General features: G+C 42.9%; 1 protein-coding gene across 2 annotated transcripts in view; it reads left to right on the forward strand.

Annotated features, from left to right (window-relative positions):
* The window catches only part of LOC139057377 (WD repeat-containing protein 48), a 69,791-nt gene that overhangs the window by 15,233 nt on the left and 27,958 nt on the right, over nt 1–26,600 (forward strand). For both annotated transcript variants that reach the window (XM_070535450.1, XM_070535449.1), the window contains exons 6-15: nt 4,630–4,820; nt 7,853–7,957; nt 8,559–8,678; nt 12,873–12,938; nt 15,040–15,127; nt 15,752–15,849; nt 21,874–21,981; nt 22,193–22,289; nt 24,331–24,411; nt 26,471–26,564. In XM_070535450.1, the coding sequence (XP_070391551.1) occupies nt 4,630–4,820; nt 7,853–7,957; nt 8,559–8,678; nt 12,873–12,938; nt 15,040–15,127; nt 15,752–15,849; nt 21,874–21,981; nt 22,193–22,289; nt 24,331–24,411; nt 26,471–26,564 (1,048 nt within the window). The remainder of the gene's footprint in view (nt 1–4,629; nt 4,821–7,852; nt 7,958–8,558; nt 8,679–12,872; nt 12,939–15,039; nt 15,128–15,751; nt 15,850–21,873; nt 21,982–22,192; nt 22,290–24,330; nt 24,412–26,470; nt 26,565–26,600) is intronic.

The following is a 26,600-nucleotide window of genomic DNA, read 5'->3' on the forward strand; positions in this document are numbered from 1 at the left end:
TGTTGACACCAGATCACGAGGTGGACAGGATCAAGCGTACTTGTGGTCACTGTGGTTTAGTTTTTGTATACCACATTCCAAAAGCTTTTAGGGTTAGTTTTTTGCATGTTTGGAAGTGTAGTGTGGAAAATTGAAAATTTGCTACATTTCAAAGTGGAAGAGTATGTTGAAGCAACTGTTTTGTATGGTAAGCAATGAAAAACGTTTTGAATTAAATTGTAATTTTTTGTTAAATATATAAATATCGGCAAATGGTAACCTAAGCTTTAGGCAGGAATCCCTAGTTTTTCTTTTTTTAAGCTTACATTTCTAAGGAATGCTTGTGGTAATGTATACATCTGTCACCTTTGTAGCAATAGTAACATTATTCCACCAACCATTTGTTCTTAAAACTATTAGCTTCAAGTTTATAAAAATAATTTTTTGTTGCAGTATTGTTCAGGTCACCAGCACAAATGAAGCTGAACAAGATGGCATTGACAAAAGCAACAGATGTTTTCAAACACTGCAGAAACTGCACAATATATTCGTCAAGAAGCTGATAACACCTAGAACAAGATGTCACTTTTAAGTTTCTTTAACTGAAATTGTCGGCCCAGCCTTGTTCTGAAGAACAGGCTCACTATTTCACACACAAGTTACTTTGTAACTGAGTGACTGGACAGTTCAGATGAGTATACTAAAATGGAGGAGTGGAGATACTATCATATGTTTCTCTTGCATATGTGATCTTGTTGAGGTGAAAGTATTTTAATGCCATAACAAGAAATCTTAAATGGTTGTTAAATGTTCTTGGTAGCACATAGAACAGATCAGATACACAGGTCATGGATTTTCAAAAGTTTGTATTTGTAGCTGCAGCTGTGAAAAAGCGACTGTAAAAAAAATCGGGGACAATAATTTCTAGGTAAAAACTGTCAAACCTGTGGGTATATATAGCTGTGGATTAATTTATCTTGAGTCTGCAACGTTTGTTGCCTCGCCAGCTCCATTGACATCAGGTATAATGGGCACTGACCATCAGGTATAATTGGCAGTGTGTGACTACTTTCCTAGTACTGATAACAGTTGACGCATCTGAGCTTACGACTTTTGCATTTCTCACGATGATGGTATCCCACAGTGCACATAATGATTCAGTTTTGGGACACCTCCTTTCCAAGTGTACATATTTGGCACACCTTGCACTTCAAAGAATGTAAGTATTGTCATGGAAAGGACCCTCGATCAAGGAAAGGTTGACATATCTGCACCCTATAATTTTTGTAACGTGAAGCCGATACCGCCATGTTTTATATATATCTCTTCTGTTCAGTGGATGTTGTTCTGCTTGGTGATCCTTGGTACCATCACATCATCTTCCACATCCTGTTTGAACCCAATAATTTTTATTACTTTCTGCTTTTGTCTGAGTTTTTCTACATTCATCCTTTTGCTTAATGATGTCTTTTTCAAGAGTAAGTGCTCCATATTCCTTGAGGCCGTCTTTCATGGCATAAATTATCATTGTTCCTGCAGTTCCCTTAACCCCATGTCTGGGAACTAATTCTGCTATTATCACTCTTGCCATTTGTTTCTTTTATAGGACATAAGATTGGACTACAACAATGCATCTCATTCTCCTACTTCTCTCTTCGTTTTGTTCTTCTGTCTTGGTGTTCTTACCTTACTGAGGCACATATCTCGCATTGGTAACTGCTAGATAGTTAGGAACTTAGCCTGCTTACAGTCCAATTTTCAAGCACTCTGAAACACAACCTGTTTCGACTTCGTGCATCCACGTTGAATTTCGACATGAATACGTCTAGTTTTTTCAATGTACTTTCTTATTTTGATTTCTTATTGAAATAGTTCTGTTTTGTGTTCTAATACCGGATGCATGAGGTATTTGAGAGCATGGCTTTCAAGCAGCGTACAAGTGAGCATGCTCATTAGTATATAGTTAAGCTCCTGTCTAGTTGCTTAACTTAATATTCGCTCCACTCTCACCTGTATGGCATGTTTGTTTAATCGTACCAGCTTCTATTTTCATACAGATGAAAATGCATACTCTCCTAGTAGCCTTACCTACTAGTCACAATGATTGGAAGACCACCGCCTTCCTGAATTTGACAAGATCCTTTGTTTTCAAGGTTAAGAAAGAGCTCATGAGTTCTAATGGTGATGTAGCAATGCTGTGGAAAAACAAAAAAGCATTTACAATGATCAGACATCATCCTGGTGGTTGAGTTTGTCCAGGAGGTGCAAGCCATTGTTAGTAACAAACCTAGAAAGTTAGTGTTGGCCATTGCCAAGAAGCTTCAGGTGATGGTATCAATAATTAGGCTTTTTGTGCATGTGGACATCAGATACTAGCCTTGCGGGATGAACTTGCATCCTCCCATACTGCATGCGCAACCCTAGAGTGACTAGCTGTGAAATTCTGTGACCACATTACACCCTTCATGGCCTCCCATTTACCAGTTACTCAGTAGACAACCCAGTTTGGAGCATCACTGATAGGGGTACGTACTAGCAAACAGCCATGCAATATGAAAAACTCCTCAAATGCTGCTGTAGCAGAATAAATAACATTAACTTGCATCACCTGATTGGTGCACGCAGTCACTTTTGAAGCTACCATTCAGTCAGCTACATTGGTGCGTTTAGTCTACAACAGTCTACAACATTTGGTGTAAATAGTATATATTAATTTTCTGTGAAACATCATTGGTTTGTCCAAAATCATCATTATGTTCTCAAATACCTGTGTACTGCATACCTAGTATTCTCTTTGCTAACCCTGCTGTTCCTGACATCAGTGATTGCAGAACCTGTTATCATGTCCCCTTTCTTACATCTTCACTGCCATGCTGAACCTTCGACATATACTTGGTTGCCGTGTTTCACCAAGATTTTTTGTGGAGCTCTTATCTGCTTTTATCACTGTGGTTCTTGCTTGCCTTATGTCTAGATCTCTGTCTTGCTGGTGTGATGCCTCTGTATTGTTCTGCCGTACTGGAAACTCCTCACTTGGGTTGTTCAAATTTACTGCTTGTGAAGTGGTTATCATATTTGCTGAGGAACTGATCGTGGTCCAATTTTGCTGACTTTGTATCTGAAACACCTGATACTGCATCTCATTCATCTTCAGGGACTGCCTTGTCTCTCTGGTCCTTGAAGGGGTTTGCGCTTTCTTCATTTGGGTCTTGTTCCCTTTCCTTATCACCTCCTCCCTCATTATTTTCTTATCTCGGGTTGCGCATTTTTCTTTATTTCATTTCATTGTGGTATCTCTCTTTCCCTGCCTTGCCCTGGATACTGGCCCCCTCCCCACTACGCTGACTCCACTGCCTCACTTTGGGTGAGAACCACCGAGGACTTCACTTTTCGGCTTTGTGTTACTGCATCCTTAAGTTAGGCAGTTAATTGCTGCCTTAATCTTCACTATATATGTAATGTTTGCTGCTTGCCTGTGAAGTCCTTTTCTTTTTTCCATTTTTTTTACCCAAGCAATCACAGCTCTTTTTGTGCATTGCATTTTTGCACGACTTTCACTAAAACATAACTCTGAGAGACTTGTGAAGATGTTTTATTGGATTGCGCATTTTTAAAGAAAAGATGATGCGCAGATTCAAGAGGCTGTGCAAGTGCCTGTGTGTGAACAATAGTAGCCTACCAAATTGGTAGTGGAGCAGTCCTCCACATTGCAGAGGGCAGCTGGATTACAGCTGATCAGAAAAATTAAATTTTGCAAAATCAAATTCAGGAGGCATGTCACAGTGTCTGTACTTCTTTGAAGTAACTTTTGCTTGCATGGGACTGAAGGTCAGTGTGTGATGCACAACTGTCTGTCGTAAGACGCAATGCATAATCAAGTGACACCTTTGGGACGTGTTCATGAAAGGCTTGGAATTGAAGAAAGCAGAACAGGACCTGTTGCAGTAGCTCAGTGGCCATGGCATCGCACCACTCGGCTCTAGGTTGCAGGTTCAGTCTCAGTGGCGGGGGCCACATTTGTATGGGACAGAATGCAAAAACGCTTGTGTACTTAAATTTAAGTGCATGATAAATAACCAGAGATAGCCAAAATTAATCCTAAGTCCCCCACTACGACGTGCCTCATAATTAGATAGAGGTTTTTGCCCGTAAAATCCTAGAGTGTAATTTTAAATTAAGAAATGAATCTGTGGTGTGCAGTGCGTGCCCACTTGCGCATAAAGTGTCTAGTTTCACATTTCGGTCCTTTGCAACTGCAATGTTACTACATCATTAATGCAAAGCCATGCAGCCCTGTTCAAAGCCATCTTGGGCCATGTCATCTATAATCAGCGTTGGGCATCCTTCCACTTTTGCACAATGCAACATTCTGCGTGACACATCTCTTAGAGTGACAGGCATTCTCTTGACGCCTTTGAAATCTATGTAACAATAAAGGAATGCCAGTGGAAGCTCACATCCACTTGTATTTTCTTAGTCAGCTACAATGCAATAAAAGGGATATCATTGAGAGTGGTTGTACGAGAACATTGCCCTTCGTCACTTGTGCTTGTCACTTGTGTCATTGCCCTCATGTCTGTCGTTTGTTCTATTTGTGGCTGGCCTCTGATTTTGTCGTTGCCTTTTGCATCTTCTGCTTCATTGGTGCAGCATCTTCACTGACAGACAATAAAGACAGCATCTACAGCCTGGCAATGAATCCACCAGGCACGGTGATTGTTTCGGGTTCCACCGAGAAAGTGATCCGTGTTTGGGACCCCAGGACATGCCAGAAGATGCCTAAGCTCAAGGGTCATACAGACAATGTCAAAGCGCTTGTTCTCAACCGGGAGGGCACTCAGGTATGGGAGCTGTTGTCTCTCTCTCTTTCTTTTCGCTGCAACCTTATCTGCAATCTGTGGTAACATTAAACTTCTAAAAACATTCTTCTAATTTATTTATTTATTTATTTATTTATTTATTTATTTGTTGCATGGAGTGTTGTGATAGTAATAGAATTACTCATACTGGGAGTGTGCATAGTGTTTGCCTCAAGCTCTTCTCACTAACCTTGAACTTAATTAGATCAAGGTTGTTTAACCTTGAGGAATTTGACTTTTCCCCCTGAGCTTATAGATCCAGCCACTTCATTCACATTGTGAGATACGCTGATCTTAAATAGGTGCTGCAGGTGGATTTCACAGAAAAACATGGTGATCATCTCGGATTTGAGAGAGGCGTGCAGCCTATACCTAAAGGGTAGAATAACCGCCAGGAGCCCATGGCTCATAGGGAGTTCATTCACGCACCACCACTGGATCGTGTACTGCCCAGGTGACGAGGGCCTGGAGGGTAACGAGAGAACAAACACTATCTCTGAAGTTCTTGCTAACCAGGCGATGCGGCGGATTCGCACAGTGCCTCCGGAGGTCCAACCGCAAATCATTATAGGACAACCACTTGAGATCCTTGCTCACCAACGAATTGCGTAACAAACCTATTTGTCCTCTCACAAAGATCTGGATGGGAGAGACGCACATGATTAGACAAAGAAAGGTTCAAACCGGAGTGTTTCCACACCTGCACAGAATGATGCCATGTTTCCAGCCAGATACCCACGGTCGGGATGGCCCTGGTGTGGACAGAGCTTTACACTCATCCACATTACATTGGGATGCACTAAAATCCAGCCAGATTTACGCCCCACACGAGAACTCTCAACACACACCACACCAACAGAGCAGTGGGACGTGCTTCTGTCTAGCTTGGACCTGGAGGGCCCATTGGCCCTAATACACCAGTGTGGTCAGGCGGACATCGGAAGTTAGCGGCACCTTTAACTGAGGGCCCGACCATTTCTCCTAGACTGCCTCAAGCTAGCAATAAAGCTTTTACTATTACTACTTCTCTCATCTCACCTCCACCAAAATGTGGGATCCTTATCTAGTCACCATTTCCAACACAAACTCTACTTATAGCATTTATAAGCCAAATGGGACATCAACCCTTTCAGGGTCAATGACGTAAATATACGGCACCGCGAACAAGTCCAAAATGGTTGATGCCGTATATTTACGGCGCTGTCTGTATGTTTAAAAAGCGCACCAATTTCCTAATTTGTTCTTTCCTGGCATGTGCTGCCACTATGTAGGAATACAGGGAATTTTTTTCTCGCACCTCCCTCTCTCGGTTTTCGTTGAATGGTTTGCTTTAGAACTAGTTTGCTCCGGCCTGTCTATATGCTACCTCTCACACATGGGTGCGCACGCGGGCGGGTGGCGGTTTGGGTTTCGTTCCCCGGGCGGTTTCAGCTTCTTGCACTTGCAAAACTGATGGCTATCTCGTTACTAATCGCTCAAAGGGCGGCCGCCTGTTTCTCGCTCGTTTAGTGCTCACAGGGGTGAGAATAGGAAGGATGCCGCTGTGCATGTGTTTCCTTTTCTTTTTTTGGGGAGACTCGGGATATGTAATTGCCTTTGAGTGGCGATAAGATGAAGATTAGCGGAAGTTTGTCACACGTTTTGCTTTTTTGACAGGTACACAACCACATAGTTGTCTTGGGTGCACTCACCTACGCAGTTCGATTAGGCTATGGATGCAAATATTAGTGTAAAAGCAGGAACATTTGAGACTTGCGAAATATTCTCGTTTGTGCACATTCTAAGCTGTGAATTAAACAATGCATCAAATTTTTTATTCTTATAAGATTATTTTCTTTTTCTGTTGTTATTCTTGAATAAAGAGTACATATATACCAATGCAAAATATTGTTTTCTCACTTTACAGTCACCCGAGAAAAATTACGGCAAATTTTTTTTTGAAATAGGTCCCTCAGAAGACTTGGACTCTGCAGTAAAAAAAATTGACCCTGGGCGGTCACCTAAGGGCGAAAAAAATTGACCCTAAAAGGGCTAAAGGAACCCTAAAGACAAACACAAAATCAGTTTTCTTTAAAAACTATAAATTGGTTAGGAAGTAGATTACAAGAGAAGAAAATAAAAGCTAACTTCCACTTCTCAAGTTTTTGTGCCGTAAGCTATGATGTAATGAATAAAATATTTATTTTTCCTTTCTTTCTTCTTTTCGCTATTTGGGCAGTTGTGCTTCAGTATAAGTTTCTGAAACTTGTTAAGTTTGGGCATTGACTCAGAATACAATGTAGTCCATTCTTACAGATAAATAGTTATTGAGGCATTAGCAGACACTTTCAAAATTCATGACATCGTGGCAAGTTGGTGCGAAAACGTCAAGGCAGCTTTGCCACACATCTTTCGTTTGTGGCTCTTTATGGCTTGTCAGGCTGCTTCTCGTAGTAAGAGTGGCTTTTCTGGTGTCTGGAAGGGTAATTTCAAATTTACAACGCAGGTCAACTTCTTTTGCTATCTATTGCTCCTTTAAGGTGGTCACTAACAACTACAATGTGTAAACAAGTCGGACGTGAACTAACTCGCTCGTTTTGACATATGGATAGCCAGCAAGACAGATGCCAGTCTAGCAGAAAATGTACTGGATTGCTTTGACTTTAAAGCAGGTTGTTTGAATTGTTAATGGCAGGAATCTCGAAATCCCATGCTTACAGCGGTGGTCTTACTGTGCCAGACAGTTTGTGTTATGGACGTCCTAAGCTTTATTGTCCGTAGTCTAAAAAATTACGTACTTTCTTAGCTACTTGAATTTTATTCAGCTGCACTTTCACTTTTCAAGCCTTGCTAATAGGCTGACCTTTTTCTTTTATTTCTAAGCTCCTTTAATGCCAAATTAAACACGTGTTTTTTGTTAGTATGACTCATTTAACAGCAAAATGTCAAGTTTACATTTAAGGTTTTGTGATAAATGACAAATTTTCTGTTTCTTATACACCACCTATATATACCCAACTTGGTATACTTTGCAGTGTCTTTCTGGTAGCTCAGATGGGACGATTCGGCTATGGTCGTTGGGACAGCAGCGGTGTGTGGCCACGATACGAGTTCACGACGAAGGTGTCTGGGCACTGCAGGTGAGTAGCCGCTGTTTGTAATGTTTTTGGGCGATTAGCATATTCTTGCGAGCATAGTGTGGCTGCTGCCTTATCATAAGAAGCTTCGATAATTTGTTTCGTCATTTCTGAATGTTCTCGGTATTATGTATTACCTTGTCCAGGTGTAGTGGGCAACTTGACTTAACCATTTCCTCAAAACCTTCTAGATCAAGTTTGTACTTGTACTACTTCATGAAGCTGACAGTAAGAGAAGAAAGTTTTGCAACAGATAGCTGCAGCCTGTGCTACAGTCAGCACATTCAGAGCAGTGGAGCATCACTTTTTGAGAGTTTTACTTCCATAGTTACTGGCTTAAAGAAATATCTGAAATGAAAGCGCTTGCAATGTAGTTTTTCATATGCACTATGAATTAGCCAGTACAAGTTCTACTTTTTATTTCCATTTTGAATCTTTCACTAATTCTGTTCTTAACTGATGTTTTCTCTGATGAATTCTGTTTAGCGTAATTTACAATCTTGAAATTTCCTTTCTCCAACAAAACCTTTTCTGCAGGCAGATTTGTGTGTTTTCTGTGGTAATATTTTAGATACCGACATGGTTGCTGTACTTTCTTTGGCAGGTGAATGAAAGCTTCACGACAGTATTCTCTGGTGGCCGGGATCGCAAAATATTTATGACTGACCTGAGGAACCCTGACAATCGTGCGCTTGTCTGTGAAGAAACTGCACCAGTCCTCAAGGTAATTGATGAAGTGGGAATGCATGGAACACTAAATAGAAACATTGATTGCAGTAAACTTCCATAATTTGACTCTGGTTAATTCTCTTTTGTTTTTTTTTGTTTTTTTAATTTGATCCTGACCAAAGGTTCAGGCCAGTGTCCATGCATTTCTATGGGCCGAAACGTTCGTTATTTCAATCCTAAAATTGCCATTTTCCAGATAATTCAAGCTTGACCAGTCAGCTTACATGTGCCTCACTCCTATATGGTGACCCCAGTAGTGACCCCTTTAGTCACAGATTGTCTTGGGAGCTTCACAGGACAGTGAACACACATCATCTCCAGTCGAAAATGCTTTTCAGCCTATCCTAGGAAGATCTTCAAGCAATAACGGTAGCTTGCAGTGTCCAGTTACAGCATTTACTTGAGAATAATGCGCACCTTTGTGTTTTTATTGCGACAGAAGTTATATGGACACTCCAGGCACATTTCTGCCATTGGCGTGTTGTTCCATGTAAAGTCCAAGGGTGATAATACCATCACCGTGCCATATGCTGTATGGGCGAGTGAAAGCGCGTGAGAGGAGCCAATGATCGCAGCTCAATCTGGCGCACATGGAGGAGGAAGGCGAATAGCAAACTTGCAGTCTTCTGCCGCGTGAAAGGCCGTGGGGGAATGGGCAGGAGGGTGGCGTTGGGCTTCGGCAGCAACTGCATGTTTCGCGACTGGGCGTAAGGGGAACTCACGGTCGTGGCTCATTCTAGTGGGCAAAAGGGAGGAAAGTGGGGAGACAGCGTGGGAGAAAGGGAGGGAGGGGGCTTTTACTCCACCAGCAATACATATTTTGCGTGGCAGTGTGCGGTCTTGTGCGCCCTACCCTACAAGGTATCTGCAGATGGCTCATAGCCTTCCTTGTTCGTGCTGTTTGCGTTGAAGCAATAGACAGCATGAAGGTAACTTCGCTCACTGCTTCTGCTGCACTTGCTCACACCAGCATTTGGACAGCGAGTATCCGCGATCATAGAGTGTGATGTGTTCATGTTTGCCTGTGCGCGCTGACACCGTGCTTGTTAATTCAGTTAGTAAGCGAATGTTTTCCGAGCTTATAAGGCCGATTAAACTACTATCCTTACTTCGCATAACTGTTTACTAATTTGCTATCGCAATCGATGCTTTGCCTTTCGAGCGAAACTGCGTCTTATCTGCAATAAAATTGGGCCGACAATTGCCTGTGCAATGGAATCGGATTTAAAAAAAAAAAAAAACATTCACTGCATTTGTATGCTTTTCCATATCATGTGGCTGTATTGCGGCGATGCTGACTTTAAAGTACCCTTCACCGGGCCTCATTGCGAATTTTTATTTGCATTAGAAGCTATAAAACACCGTCTAAAGAGGGTTCTACTGAAATAATTTTCCGAATGGTTTATTATTGAAGGAAATAGAAGAAATTTTAACTGTCCTGTTACCATGCCGCCAGGAGGCGAGCATCACTGCCAGCGGAACCAAAGGACGAACCGCAGCATCAGGCCCCGCCTCCTTTTCTTTCTTCTCTTCCTTTTTTTTTTTCTTCCGGTGTTGTGCCTTCTGCATTGCATGATTAGTCATGGTGAGTGACAAAACATGCACTGCAAAGAGGCATTTGTGCTTTTGACCATGACTTTCTGGCTGGGAGCAGGCTTCATAAAGAGAAAAGGGCGCACGGCCTTTGGTTTTAAATTTTAGTTATTGCCGCTGCTCGCAGCTTCACAATACCTTGCAAACACGATCGTCAGTGCATCATGTATATGCTACTCTTGTTTTTTTTTTTTTTTTCCCAAGCTGGGTTATGGGCTCTTCAGAAACCTGTGTGCCTAATCCTGATGTTAGGAAATTGGCCACCATTGCAAAACACATAGCAGAATCTTGCCTGTTTAAATTGCTAAAAAATTGGGTGTGCATTAGATTTCTGCTTTGTTTAGATGCTTTAATATCACTTCTACATTATTTTTCTGCTGTGGGCACATAAAAAGCAGGCGTGCATTAGATTCGGGATTCCTTTAGAATCGGGGAGGTACTGCCAAATGAATCAGCGGTGGGTTTTGACCTTTTTTCTGCATCTTGTTCATTCAGCCTGCCAGATAGTTCTATCAATTTCGTCAGTTCCATCAAGGTAGAATTAACAGAAGCCGACTGTATATGCCAAGCTTGCACAGCTTTAACATAGGTAAAGGTATTTAAAGAAAAGGCAAAACAGATTTGTGAACCAGTTTAAAGTGGTTGTTTCTCTTAATAGTACAAGTGGACACGAATATTTTGCCCCATGCTGCGGAAAATGATCGATATATTTTATTCTGAGGCAAACAAGATATATATATATATATATATATATATATATATATATATATATATATATATATATATATATATATATATATATATATATATATATATATATATATATATATATCATACCTACCAACTCTCCCAATTTGTTTGGGAGACTCCCAAATTCTGACCAGTCCTGATTGTATGGGCAATGCCATCAATCTCCCGAAAACTGCTCCAGCACCACCATGTGAAAAAAAAAAAAAAGCATCATCGTAACTGCGATATTGAGCTTGGTAGTTTGCTGAAGTCAGATTGAAATCCAAGCCATTTGTGGTTAGGCAGTGTAGTCCTAACTGAGTTCACTGCAGATTGAAACATGCATTGAGAATTGTGCGAGATTCAAAGAGGGGTAATATGTGAAGCATAATGACTGGCTTTTTCATCAGTTTATCCCATACTCCTCACCCCCCCCCCCCCCTGCACGGCGAATATCCTGAATTTATAGGTCCCAAGGTTGGCATGTATGCTACAGATAAACATTAATAAAACAAAGTTGGTAGAATCGTCAATTTGTTTTTCTATCCCTAAATTTGTCGCCAATCTATTTTTGTTACACGAAAAGGCCGCAAGATTTTCCGAATTATCAGGCAATCAGAAAAGGCAAAGTTGAATGAGAAAAAAATCATTTTGTTGAATTTGAGACTTGGCGACAAAAGATACAGTTTCATGCCATGTCGTCGACGATATCTTCACCTCGACAGAACAAAGCGAAGACAGCCACACTTTTGTGTCCACTCCACCCCCCGCGGCTGAATGTCACCTGCACTGGGATGACACTATCATGAAAGTGATGGCAATGGGCAGTGAATGCTTTGTCTGCCTCTCGCTGGAACATGTTCCCGAAACTCGAGATTATGCAACCTCCAGCACTAAATGTGTGAGAAGACAGTGCTTTGATACCACGTCATCTCAGAAGTCGCGGAGTATTTGCACACATGGTAGGTTACCTCTAAAACAGGGTGCATGGGTTGCGTACGTGCTGAGCCACGCTGACAGCCATGCACAGCCACGGCCACGCTGGAAAAAGAGACGTGCGCCAATCTGCCTCCCACTCTCTTCACCACCACTTCTCCTTCCGCACTCGCTCACACTTGATCGCGTTACCGTGAGCTCGCTCCCTTTCCCTTTGCTCGTTCGGGAAGACAGCGCTCATCAAGCCACCATCCTTCTTGGCTCACCCTCACACACTTTCACTCGCACCCAAAGCATATGGCGTGCCGAGCACGATAGGATCTTATCACACTTGGACTTTATACAGAACATGACACTGCTCCGGTCCCATGCACAATTTGAGAGATGCATTTGGAAGCAGCAACTTCTAATTCAACCATTTGGTTATCTGCATCTGTGGAAGTTTCCATTTATTGTCTCTGTATTCCTTCATGGCAGCAGTTGAATTTTGTTATATTGAGATGGTGTATAAACACTCTTCATTATATTGAGGTTCAAAAAACATACATGGTGTTCTATAGACAAGAAGTTATAAAAAGTTAGGTGCTTCGTTATATCAAGGTTTAACGGTATTTATTGGAGGATATCGGTCTGTTAAAACAGGATTGTAAGTACTACTTGTGTATATATATAGAAATTTCAAGAATCGCAATTATTTCACTATATTAATGATTTCATTAAAAGAATGTTTCATCGTCTTCATTCAGAGACATTTGGCGCTGCACTAGTTTGTCATCTCAAGTACGAACTAACTGTGCAATGATTGTGGTGGCCTCTGGCTTCTTTGTAAAAAATTGACTTTCTTCAATTTCATTTGGCTTGTTTATGAAAGTTTGTTCTCTTGTTTGTAAAAAAATTATTAGACACTGTTCTCTGCTGCTTCACTCAACAGATGACGCTCTCGAGTGACACTTCATCCTTGTGGGTTGCCACTACTGACTCTACCGTCAGAAACTGGGTATGTACAAGCTTTTTTTGTGCCAACCCCATCTCCGCACAACACATTGTTATATACCGTATTTACTCGCATAATGATCGCACTTTTTTCGCCAGAAAAATTGACGCAAATTCAGGGGTGCGATCATTACGCAGGTTAAATTTCCCGCAAAAAAAAAAATTTTTTTTTCGTCCCGCGTTTGCTGCGGGATGCGGGTGTGGGACACCAAAACAAAAATGGCGGCCGGCAGAGCAAGCCGAATGCGCCGAACGCGATCATTTTTTCTTCTCGTGAGTACATTACGTGCATTGAAACAGTTTCTTCCGTATCAGTGATGAATAATATCGTTAATATCAACAAATCTGCGGCTATAACGTAGCCATGTCCACTTTGAGGGGACAGAAACAGACGGGCGCACTTAGCAGACAGTGACAGAAACGCATGGCCGGTGTGCTGCGGAAACTGCGGCGTCTGTCTTCACTACTATCCTAACACGGCACGTTTCCGCTAAAGGTGGGCGAATATCTTAGCTGTGTTACAAGCGTCGGTGTATGAATAGGGTACACATTTAACGTCTCCGTGTAAACGTGGCTACTATCATTGCCGCGCGCGATTTGTTGCGTGCTCGCGAGTGCCGATGAAAAGAATCGAAAGGCGCCTATTTTGCTTTTGTTGACCACAACCATTATAAAGCCTACCCATAATAAAGGCAAGTTAGGTTGTACCTCTTTTTGTCATGGAAGATCGGAAAGTGATGAAAGTAATGAAATGAGGCATCTGCTTAAGAATGTTGGGTGCGTGCAGACGAGTCGTTGGCGTAGCATTCGACAGATTGTAAGCGCGATCATTATTAGCTAGACTTGGCACACGACATATCGCTGCGGCAAGTTCGGGGTGCGATCATTACACGGGAAATAAAAAAAATCGAATTTTGACGACAAAATTCAGGGGTGCGATCATTATGCGAGTGCGATCATTATGCGAGTAAATACGGTATGTCATATACCTGTGGCTACCACCGTTCTCTGCTGATGAAGATGGCTATCAGAAAATATCGCTGCAGTGTTTAACAGTGACAAAAGCTACCATTTTATGCTAAAAATGTCAGTGTTGGTCATTATGTTTGGGTTGAGTGAGAAAATAGTGTGTAATTTCTCATCACCGAGCTGGTTCTGGACAGATAAGCTAGCTACGTGGGTATGTGAGCCACATAGGAATGTTGGCATGCATTGAGGTGTTCCAAAATTGGACAAAATACCATGGCAACACAGGAGAATTGGTTCAATGGTTAGTGGACACTCTACTTACGACATTGTTGTCGTCTGCTCGACCATTAATTGAAACATCTTGGCATGTGACACATCCGTGAATATCATCATAAAAGGTCAGCCTTAAACCGCAAGAACGTATCATAACGAAGCTGGGCAGTGCCAGTGCAGTGGAAGTACTGAAGTAAAGTGTACTTAATAGTCAAGGGTTTGATGAAAAATTGTCTCGCTAGGGAAGGTTATTAGTAGAAGAAAGCATACACTTGCCAATTCAAAATGACCATATATTTGACATTTCAGCAGCTGTACAGGTGCCAAAACATCAATATATGTTCTTTTTAATTGGCTAGTGTGGGCTTTCTTCCACAAAATGCACTTTACTGGTACACAATGAAGTGTCTCGCATCTGGGAGCCTCTTGTCATATTCCTATAGTTATGTATAGATACTTAAATAGGCTTATTGCTGGCTGTGTCCTTGTTAAATTTTGTTCTTGGTGCCTTTGTAAGGCCTCCTGCTCTGCTGTATAGTTTCACTGAGAGTATTTGAGAGAAGATAAGTGGCTATTTTGCCTTTGTGCACTGCCAGCATGGGATGGTCACTGGGTGGATATTTTTAAATTTTGTTCTTATGGGTTTTGAACATCTTTTGTATTAACCTTCAGCATGTCAGCTTGTCATTGTAAATTTGCCATATAGCAATAATTAGCTTTGTTCAGCTTGTAATTGCTATCACTAGAATGTTTTCATAATGTTGCAGGGAAAAAGGTGTGTTTAAAATAAAAAACTAATTTTGCACCCTTCATGCATGTGCATGTTTTTCATTTCCTAACACTACCTTGGGTGTCGAACGCAGCCTGTGAACAACCGGTGCTCCCAGCTGGACGACTATGACACCGACATACTGGTGCCTCTCAGCCAGAAACCGCAGACCAGCATCAAAGGCAAGAGTGAACTGTTACATAGCTCTGTCCACTAATTAAGAGCACACTGCAGTTGTATGGTTGTATGGTAGCAGCAATTAAGATCTACGATTTGGAAGTGTTTAGAAAACTGTTGTGAATCAATAATTTAGTTAACTAATCGAATATAACGAGGCAATTTAATATTGCAGAGTCTCAATATGTATTGGCTGGGGGAAAGGGAGGCAATAATGAAGAAACCAAAAAAATATTTAGCACATATATTATGTATAATTTTCCGTCATAATTTTATGACGGAAAATTGGGAAGTCCAAACAGCTCGTGGCATCCTGTGGTGTGCCACAGAACAATAGAAAATCCTTGGTTGGAGGTCATGGGTACAACACTACTATGTGCATGCCCAGACATTTCGAAGTTTCTCTTGAAATATGTGGTATACCTGTAAAGCATTGTTCTGCACTGTTTCAGTACAAAGTATTATTTCTTCTTTTTCTTTTTGTCAATGTTTTCTTTGAATGCATAGACATAAAGCAGTACTGCTTTATCAAAATCAAACAAAGCTTTAAAATCACAAAGCTTGTGCGTGATAGTGAAGATCTGTCAGACACAGAGTGCGCAGGTGATCACACTCTGTCTCCCACACAGGCAATCCCAGCATCAGGCATTATGCAGTCCTCAATGACAAGCGCTATGTCATCACCAAGGACACAGCTGGCAACGTAGCTGTGTGGGACGTCCTCCATGTAAGTTCTGCAGAAACTACCTGCTTGTTATGAATCTGGCAGAAATTTCAAAAGTGCACTTCCTTTGTTGTGTTTGCAGCAGTGGTTCTCAAGCTTTTAGCTGTCACAGACCTTTTATGAAGGGACACAGTTTAACCCATTAACTGACATTAAAAATTTCAGAAATTTTATGAAAAATATACTTTTTAAACTGCATTTATATTGCCATATTTCTTTAAATAAGAAAATATGATACCATGAATGTCTATAGCACTTCTACTGCTCTCGTTGAAAAAAAAATAGTAAACTACATTGCATATTAGTTATTTGTGTCAAAAGTAAAGGTAGTGCAATCCTTGTCATGAGAAGTCAACTTATCATCGACATTTTAAAGGGCTAATAAATCTACACTTCCATCTTGAAAAAGAAGCTTTGATGTTATATTCTATTTTAGGTTTGTGACAGCAAGTAGATGTTATTTGCATTGTATGATTGGTGTACCCTTGGGAGTAGGGCTGCTGCTGTCGAATTTAGTCCAGTCCAGTCTCTCTTTAGTGATTTGTATTTTAATTGGATCACTGTTAAGAACAATTACACTCAGATAAGTCATTGCGACTTCCTTGCTGAGCTTCCTTATGATAGCATGTGACGAAGTAGTCACTGTCCTGCATGACACTGAGGCCCATGGACAACAATTTTATAAACATCATAGTCTGACGCCCGACAAAAACTTGTCAGACAAGGGTAGCGAATGGCGGAAAATAATATGAGCAACTTGCTTGAGCAATGTTTCTGAACTGCTGTGGGTTGGTTTCTTGTTCAGAAGACACAAGGGTCAAACTACTTGTGCATTAAATAGCACGACTGTGGTTTTAATATCTTAGCGATATTACCCTGTGCCCTGTTCATCATTTCGGCATTATATATATATATATATATATATATATATACACACACACACACACACACACACACACACACTGTAGGGGTTGAAGGACGGGACTTCGGGATGAAAACCCACAAACTTGGGAGGGATTTATTCTACATTATGTACAGGGACGTGAGCGTCAATTAACAGTCGTACAGTCATTACGGGCCGGCAGCAACTCGGACGCTGCAGCCCGCGGCAAGAAGTTCGAGAGAGGTGAAACAGGGAATCAGGGCATGTCCCAGCATGCTCAGGTCTCTCTGGAAGGCTTCTTATAAACCCTCCGAGCACTGTAAGTCACGTCATGTTTGACCAATAGGAGAGTCCACTCCGATGACGCCACTTTCAGCCAATGGTAGGCGCCCGTGTCGCGGTGTCGCACCTGGCGGCTCTCTGCGGTCTTGCCTCGCAGACTGGCAATGCACTTCTAACGAGGAGAAGGAGGGGGCTGCTCATGCTCCATTGTTGGAGGCCCACCTGCTAATCCCGGCGACGCACGAACTTGTTGGCACGTGAACTTGTTGCCCTAAACTTGTTTGCTCGGCCGCTTCTCTGGAATGCGCTTTCCTGCTTCTGCATTCCTCAATTAGCTGTGCTGCGACTCGAAGTGGTTTGGGGAACTCGAAGTAATCGCAGGAAACAGCTCCATATCTAACAGCTCGTCCTCGCCGCGGTTGTTCTGAATGGCCGGTGAACTCAATTCGCTGGCCATGAGGAACGCTGAAAGAAGCTGCAGGGTACTGGGGTCGAGCCTCGTTTGACAACCCTCAGGATCCTGGGCCCTGGAGAACAAACGTCAAACAAACAAAACAACACAGCGCTGCACCACGCGTAAGCGCAGGCTCTTCACCCCTGACTCGCCAGGCTATTACTGAGTCAAAATCAACCCTGATCTTTTAGTTCCCCAATTTTGACAAAACAGTTCCAACCACCCTTCCAAACAGCTATCCATTTCTCCTCGATTGCCGACAAGACCACAGTACTATTGTTGTTGCAAAACAAAAGGGTCGTTGACGATGCAAACAACAAATGAAAACAGCCGAACATAACTTAAGTGGCCTAACTATACACGAACAGCATGTTTCCAATCTATCGCAGTGGCGTACTTATCGCACGTAATGGTGCCACTGAACAATCTGGTCAACCTCACAAGCACGTAATCACAAGCGCACTAGCCTTGTGGTCACTAAACAGAAAGCGTACTTGCGTTGTAGGCAAACTTTTCATTTACGCTTACTCACATTTCTTCCCTGAAAGTCCTACAGGACACGTGACATAAACGAACAATTAAACTTGCGGGACTTACACACTCCGCAGAACTCTTAAAATAATGCGTCTTTTAATAACTCGTTCCACGCACGCTCACTAAAGAAGTCAGAATACGGCTGCCCTCAACACACACCAGCAACCCAGTCATAAATCTGCTTCCTTCCGTCCACACAGGACATGCGCTAATGGAACTAAGAACGCTTCTCAGTGCAAATCATGCACTCACTGAAAATCTACGCGCTTAACCTTAGAAAATTCAAAACTTAAAAAGAAAGAAGGTTAAATAACACACGCGCTTTACCATAGGCCTTTCGACGATAACCTTGACCTTCAGGTTACTCCCACACACACAAAAAAAAGCCTATCTACTTATTAATGAGCATCTCGCGAGACTACATGTTTACATAAAACGCATCTTTCAAATCTCGGAGCTTTCTCAAACCAAAACACAAACAGAGCTCATACCTTACACATTGAAAGAAACTCTAGTCTCAAATCGCGAAAGACTTTCCGATGCTCAAAATAAAAAAAAAAACAAGACATTCCATTTCTACGGAAGGGCTCTTCGCCTCCCTTTCCAAACGCTTATGTCTGACTCATACTCTGAGCCGTCCCCGAGCTGGTCGCGGCTTGAAAACTACTCTGGCTGCCGAGGAAACACAAAAGGGCTGACTCACTATCAGCTCCCCCAAGACGTCACGGTCTCCTGCCAATTTGCGTCCCCGCGCCCCGCTTTCAACACAAGCTCGATTGACCGCGTCGCTACTCCCCACCTGGTCTCGTCCTGCCACCTTGCGTTTCTTCGAACTGCACGCTGAGCTATGAAAAGAACTACGGAACGACGAGGAGATTAACTGCCCCGTGCCCTTTGTCCGCGTCCGTGCAGAACATTCTTCGCGGTCCCCCTTTGACCGGTGGCTCGACCATTTTGGATGCGTCAACATCGTCCTAGACGACCGCACCTTCTTCCTCGCGCCCTGCCCTTTTGGGTTTCTCGCCATCTTTGGCGGCGCTACATTAATTACCAACTTTCGGTTTTTACCGCGCTTCTTTTTAAGGCGCTTTCTCTTTGCACTAGCCTTCATGTCGCCTTCTCGTGCCTCGTGCTGGCCGGTACACATTTCGTCGGCCCGGATCGGCCTCTTACCCGCACAGTCTGAGTGATTTACATTTAAATCTACTCTCACTTTGCCTCGACTGGCGGACAGCCCAACCGACTCTGGCACAATGCAGCAGGCTTTACTCGAGTTAGACAACTCGCACTCTTGCGAACTGCCCTCTGCTACATTGCCCAGCTCACGCTGTGCATCGGCACACAGCCCGTCGGTATCGATCGCTGTCTCACGCGCACAGTCCGAATGATTAACTGAATCATCCCTATCTAGGCCATCTAGACTGGCGGAGAGCCGCACCGATCCCTGAACAATGCAGTTGTTCTCTCGTGAGCTACGGAGCTCGCCACCCCGAGAGCTATTCTCAACTGCATCGTCCAGCTCGCACCTCTCTTCTGCACGCAGATCTGGCTCTACATGGGTGCTCGCCTCTGTCGCGCCAACAGTACCCTTTTCTTCGCTAGCAACCTCGCTAACATTACCAGCGACGCACACGCTCGGTAACTGTGCCAATTTGTTCGCAGCTGGCCTAGCTGTCTCTACAGTCATCTGTTGGCACAGCACCTCGTCGCTCTCACTACGGCCTTTAACGGCCTCTGTTGCCACTAAGGCATCGTTAGCAGCTAGCCCTTTCCCTTCACTTATGACTCTGCAGCTAATCTCACAGGCACTACTCTTTTCGTCGGCTTCTGGCGAAAATCCGCTCGGTGCTGCCTCATTCTTTCGCTCTGTACTACGTACAGAATTCTCAGACAGCCGTTGTCTCTGTGCCAATAACTGATCACAATGCTGTATCTCTTTGATCAGTGCTGCCTTCTCTCTCTCATACTTTTGCTCACGCTCAAGCTTACGTTGATTCTCACGATCGTGAAGCTCACACCTAAGAGTAAGTTCTTGAAGCTCATGCTTCCGTTCCTTCTCGCGTTGTTCACGCTGACGCTCACTCCTAAGTTCACGATGCTCTCGCAAACGTACACGACGCACACGCTCCCGTGGCTCCTGTATCACTTCCCAAGCAAGCTCAATGCTTTTATCATCATTGCCACTATCTTCAATCGCCTTTATGATAGCTGGCGTTTTCATCCGTTCGTCCGCCTCAACTCCCAAATCGTCGCACACCAACAACAAGTCTAACCTCGTCAACCTTCTAAGATCCATGGCAGCTGCCCCGACAGGTGGTTAAAACTGTTTTCCTTAATTAATTTGTGCAAACACACAATGCAACAAACTCCCGATTCCCAGAACTATCAAAATTGAACACACAACCTTTGAGTCTGGCGAATCATAAGGAAAAAAACCACGCGCTCACTTACGGTTGCAGCACCCTGCCATCCGGTTCATTCGTCCGCTGCTCCCGGTTCCTCCGGACTCCCTGGGTCGAAGGCTCGCTCCTTCTTCGCAACTCCCAGTTTCTTCGGACCTCTTTCGACGAAGGCTCTCTCTTCTTCGCTCTTCCCGGTTCCTTAGGATCTCTCTTGACGAAGGTTTATCCGTAGCGCTGCCACCAGCTGATGCATTCGGAGGCGATCCCACCGCTGCCACCAGATGTAGGGGTTGAAGGACGGGACTTCGGGATGAAAACCCACAAACTTGGGAGGGATTTATTCTACATTATGTACAGGGACATGAGCGTCAATTAACAGTCGTACAGTCATTACGGGCCGGCAGCAACTCGGACGCTGCGGCCCGCGGCAAGAAGTTCGAGAGAGGTGAAACAGGGAATCAGGGCATGTCCCAGCATGCTCAGGTCTCTCTGGAAGGCTTCTTATAAACCCTCCGAGCACTGTAAGTCACGTCATGTTTGACCAATAGGAGAGTCCACTCCGATGACGCCACTTTCAGCCAATGGTAGGCGCCCGTGTCGCGGTGTCGCACCTGGCGGCTCTCTGCGGTCTTGCCTCGCAGACTGGCAATGCACTTCTAACGAGGAGAAGGAGGGGGCTGCTCATGCTCCATTGTTGGAGGCCCACCTGCTAATCCCGGCGACGCACGAACTTGTTGGCACGTGAACTTGTTGCCCTAAACTTGTTTGCTCGGCCGCTTCTCTGGAATGCGCTTTCCTGCTTCTGCATTCCTCAATTAGCTGTGCTGCGACTCGAAGTGGTTTGGGGAACTCGAAGTAATCGCAGGAAACAGCTCCATATCTAACAACACACACACACACACACACATAGGGAAATGGACTGATGGACTTTGCTGTCATGATTACAGCAGCGGAATCCCATCTATGCACTGTTTAGCGTTTTTATGATGATCCACTGGGACATTTGAGCTGTTATCTTTCAGCATCATTGTGATGTTGCTTAAAGAGGCCCACACCATATTTGAACAATGCATGGTGCTTAGAACATGTGGGTGACATTGTCCGCAGTGTAATACTGTAACTACACCGATGTAGCCTGTAAAAACAGCTGGAAAATTTTAAGGAAAGCCTGCAGTATGTTTTTTTTTTGTTTGAAGAGCCAGTCCCTCATCAGCAGAGTCGTGATGTAACAGATGTCAGCCCTGCATCACGCAAGCCATGTGCAGTGCACAAATAGTCAATAGCAGTGCAAACAACTGAAGGATAACCGTGAAATGCTGAGTGTGCAGTTATTATGAGCCTTTACCACAATTAGGGTCATTTTTTTCGATGCTGACGTTTTTTATAATGTTCGTGACAGATAAAGTTTAGCTGTCACTGTTCTCATTTAAAAGTTGAATTTCTTTTATTTACGTTATTGCTGCTCTGAACAGGCCTGTAAAGTAGAAGATCTCGGTATGGCTGACTTCGAGTCGGAGGTGAAGAAGCGGTTCAAGATGGTCTTTGTTCCCAACTGGTTTTCTGTTGACCTCAAGATGGGCGTGAGTACACTGTGTTGTATTATATATGCCTGCTTCTTCTCTGTCTGAAATAGAAAGGAGTTTTGTTTGGCCTCATTTTTCTTTGCATTCTGCATTGTGAATACCTGTATATATGCACAGGCACCACTGCTAAAAAATAATTGCCAACATTTCACTGGATTTATTGACAAAAGATTCTTGTAGAACTGAATTTTGTTTGTTCTCTCACCAGATGTTGTGCCTCCACTTGGATGACCCAGACTGCTTTACAGCTTGGGTTTCCACCAAGGAAGCCGGCTTGGGCCCTCCTGAAGGTCCTGACCCCAAAAGTGAGTATTGGGTGACCAGAGCCTGTGGTAGAACTCTAGTTCTGGAATGAGCACCTTTCTGGCAAGGTGCCTCTCTGGTAATTAGTGCTTGACTGTATTTTCATGAAAGAATTGGGCTACCGTTAATGGGGAGTTCTAGCTGCGCATTTACAGCCTGTTCGACTTAGACTCGTGCATTCGCACAATTTGCGTACAGCTAGCCTTTCAGTGAGAATGCTAGCGCATGCGTGCACAACACTTCTGCCAGCATAGGGAAGTAGAATGTCACTTCTGCTCCACTAGTAGGCCTATTGAGCAGAGCGCGGTGGTGCGTCTGCTTAGCTTCTTTGTCATTTAGCAACCAGGCTGACCGTGTGTGGCTTGCAGGTCTGGGATTGTACAATTTTATTGTAAACTTCATTATATTATTATAGCTTTCCTTTATTATTAGTAGTAGTAGTTTATTTATGTAACTTATGCATACGGTTCTTCGTTTTCGGCTAAAATCCAGCTATTCCCGATTTTCGCACCCAGAACAAAATTTATGAATATTGGTTCTAACCCCATTTTTTTGCTGAAGTTTCTCATTCATACAGGATAATAAGAAATACAGGTGTTGCAAAACTATGAACACCGCCCACTTTTTGTGAGCAAGGGGTAGAATATTAATATTATTGATATGTGAATATGATTTATGCCTCATTTTTGCTTCACGCACAATCTATAACACGCACATATAGATGTATAGTACGGTATATTGAGTGCCTGTCATCAGTGAATGAAAGCTTGTTGCTTTTTCTAGTAGGCCCGTGATTTCCTGCACATCGCATACATGTAAATGGTGGCAATGCACTAGGAAGCGAATTGACACAGTGCTGACGTTGCTCTGTTTTTCAAACAGTGACTGTGACATTAAGAGGACGTTTGCCCAACTACATCACATTCAAAGAACATCCTTCTTTGAACTTGACGTAGTTGGGCAAACATCCTCTCAATTTCATCTAATTGGGAGTCCATCAATTTTGTTGCAAGGTCATATATTGGGAACCAGTAAAACAGGACAATCACAGACAAAGACTGCTGGCCCGAAAGGTCTAGAAAAGATGCAGAAATACTCCTAATGCATATGATAACACACATCAATTACAAGGCTTGTAAGATGAGGAAAAACATCATATCTCCTGTGCTATTTGTACTTATTCTTTCTTTGTTAAAAAAAAAAAGTGTAGGGAACAAAAAGAAGGATCACCAAGTCTGTCTTTATTTGTTGTTTTTGTCAGTATTATGGTTTCTTTCAAATATATGAATAGTTCCTGATAACGAGGATTTCTGGAAATGCGTCTGTCACATGGTGTATGAGCTGGTCTCTGTGTAATTACATGTTCTGGTGAATAAGTTCACTTGTTTAAATAGAATGCTTGTGCCCAGAAGGAGACCATTGTTTGTGTTATTTGTTAGTAAAAGTTAGAAATATCTTGAACTCTCGGCAGTCAGACAACAAAACCCCCAATTTCTCCCCGGTTTCCCTCTTAAGAAATAGCACCCAATTTTACCCGCCGAATTTCAAAAAATAAAACCTAAGAACAAAGGGCCCTACTTATACTCCAGGAAATATGTGTCTTATATTAGTTAATGTCTCTTTGATGAGGTTTCATTGCTTATCACATCACTGCCAGTCCTTGTTTTTCATATTCTTGGTTTATAGTGTGAAAGGACACAGAGGAAGACTAGAAGCAGACAGGACGAGCGCTAAGAGCAAGTAATCTGAGTGCAATCACTTATATATGTTGATCTTTTCAATAAAGATTTAGTTGAGAGTTAGCACTCTTCCTATCTTTTTCTAGTCTGTGTCCCTTCGCACTATAAATCAAGAATATGTTACCGTACCAACTCGCCCAACTGTCCATCCTCTTTCATTTTGCTTTTTCATAACATGTAAGCTTTGGAAATTATAAAAATGTATCTGAGTTATGTGCTTGCAAGAATTTGCAACTGGTTGATGTTTTGTATTTTTCTTATGTACTGCTTTTCCTCTTTTCCCAACACTTATGCTTGGAACCAGTCAACCTTGGAGCTCTAGTACTTCAGGCGTTGCTTGAACACTGGCCCCCATCTTACCTGCCTCCAGAACGACCTGAGAATGGTATGTTTCTTTCACTGGTTCAGCCATTATTGAGGTCATTATTGCACTTGAGACAGTTATTGGCCTCAAGTGCAAGTGATTACAGCTCTGAAAACATTGATCAAGTGAAGCCAGTGAGGGTACTCATATTTGGTGTCTGCTGCAACAAGGCCGGAATTCTTGAAATTTCATTCGTTGGCTATCACTTGCTACAGCGACATACACAGTACAATACTCTCGAACTACGAGGTATTAGTTGCTCGTGTGCTAACTGGCATGAAAATGCGTAGGTTCAGGCCAGCATATGCCATGTTTGGCAAACTCTCTGTCTTCCACAAAACAACCGCCATTGCAACCCAGTAGCCTAACTACAGCTTTGGCACTCCGTTATCAAATATGGTATCAACCAGAGTCTACACTTTCTGTGCATAGGTATATTATGGTGGTTCAAGCCTTGCTAAAATGGGAGAATAATTACATTGAAATAGTTGCATATTTTTACAGAGATGAGCTACGGAGTAACGCTGCATGACACATGTGCATGGTAGACTGTGACATGCATTTCTATACAGTAGAATCTCATTGATACGATAATGCCTCATATGAATTTTGGGACGATACGAATTTTCCAAAGTCCCGAGCCAAGTCCATTACCTTGCAACGTATAAAATTTTAAGTGTTAAGAACCACTTTTCGTGCCGTGACAGACGATGCAAACAAATGAGCGGATCTGCGATACCTGGCAGAGCTAGTGAGGAGGCCTCAGTGCTGGTAGTGCCCGGCACTGGGTGTTGTCACCTGCATTCCTTTTGCCAGGATAACCTACGTCACTTCACCTTGACTTGACCGATGCATGACTCCTCTGCTCCTCCAACTTCTCTTCTCAAAAGAAAAAAAAATATTTTACTTTGTGCAGTATCATGCAACTTTATCAAGAGCTGGCAGTTACATGCGACCCAGTCTTGCCACATCAGCAAGATCAGCCGCATTCGCTTTCATGGGCAGCCTTATCTCTGTATTCCACGCCTTTCGTCGTCTTCCTCACTCAGTGACAATTCAAAACTTTTCTACCTTTGCAACCGTCGTATCACAGGGTGTGAAATAGCTATGGTGTTAGGCTGCTGAGCACGATGTCGCGGGAACGAATCCCGGCCACGGCGGCCGCATTTCGATGGGGGCGAAAACACCGGTGTACTTCGATTTAGGTGCACGTTAAAGAATCCAGATGGTCGAAATTTTCGGAGTCCTCCACTATGGCGTGCCTCATAATCAGAAAGTGGTTTTGCCACGTAAAACCCCATAATTTTTTTTAGGACGTGAAGTAGCTTTGCTGCCACAAGGAAAACAGATTCTCTTATCTTGCACACATCAAGTCCTTATCACCATCAGGCAACAGCTAGGACGCAGCAACAAAACAAACTGGAGATAATCGGGCAGATCTTCAAATTTTGGCCTAAGAAAATGCAATGTGCACAGCTCGCTGCTGTCAAAGTGTGTGTGAAACAAACGTATTAGTGATTCAAATTCAAATTTGCCAAAAAGAGTTCTCTTTGTGTGCCACATGAGTGCCATAGCAAATTGCGGCATAGTACTACCTTTTCACACTCACTCAATTTTATTTCTCCATGGAGAAATAAAGTGCTGCAGCTATGTGAATCTCTGCGTCAGCGGAAAGCTGTGCTTGTGTGATCACCGATGTGATAGCACCTCTTGAAGCCCAATTTTTGTCCTGGTTTCGAAGACAGAACACTAAAGAAGTGCGATTTTCTCATATTCTGCAGTGTATTCCTTTCAGATATCTTGCCATAAGATAAAGGAAAGTCTTGGGATTGCAGGGAAAAAAATTTTTAATCTGAAATTTTGAGTAAGTCAACCATTTCATTGCCATGTCCCCCTTTTATTTTGCTACTTCTTTTAGTTCTTAGATGATACGAATTTCAGGTTATATGAATCTTTTCACAGTTCTTAGAGCTTTATATCATCGAGATTTTATTGTATATGTGTATTGATAGCCATGTTTCTAAAGGTATGTTTTTGAGATATTTGTTTGCCCAGTAACTGAGCTGCTATCATTTTGCAGGTACTGTTGTTGCCCCTACCATGAATGGTGGCGACAGGCAGAAACCTGGCAACATGTATTTCAGCATGCCAGATCACACACCAGTGACTTTCAGGTCAGTGTTTTCAAAAAACCAGTCAAGTCAGCAGTA

This window comes from Dermacentor albipictus, chromosome 3 (genome assembly GCF_038994185.2).
Source record: "Dermacentor albipictus isolate Rhodes 1998 colony chromosome 3, USDA_Dalb.pri_finalv2, whole genome shotgun sequence".
Taxonomy (NCBI): Eukaryota; Metazoa; Arthropoda; class Arachnida; order Ixodida; family Ixodidae; genus Dermacentor; species Dermacentor albipictus.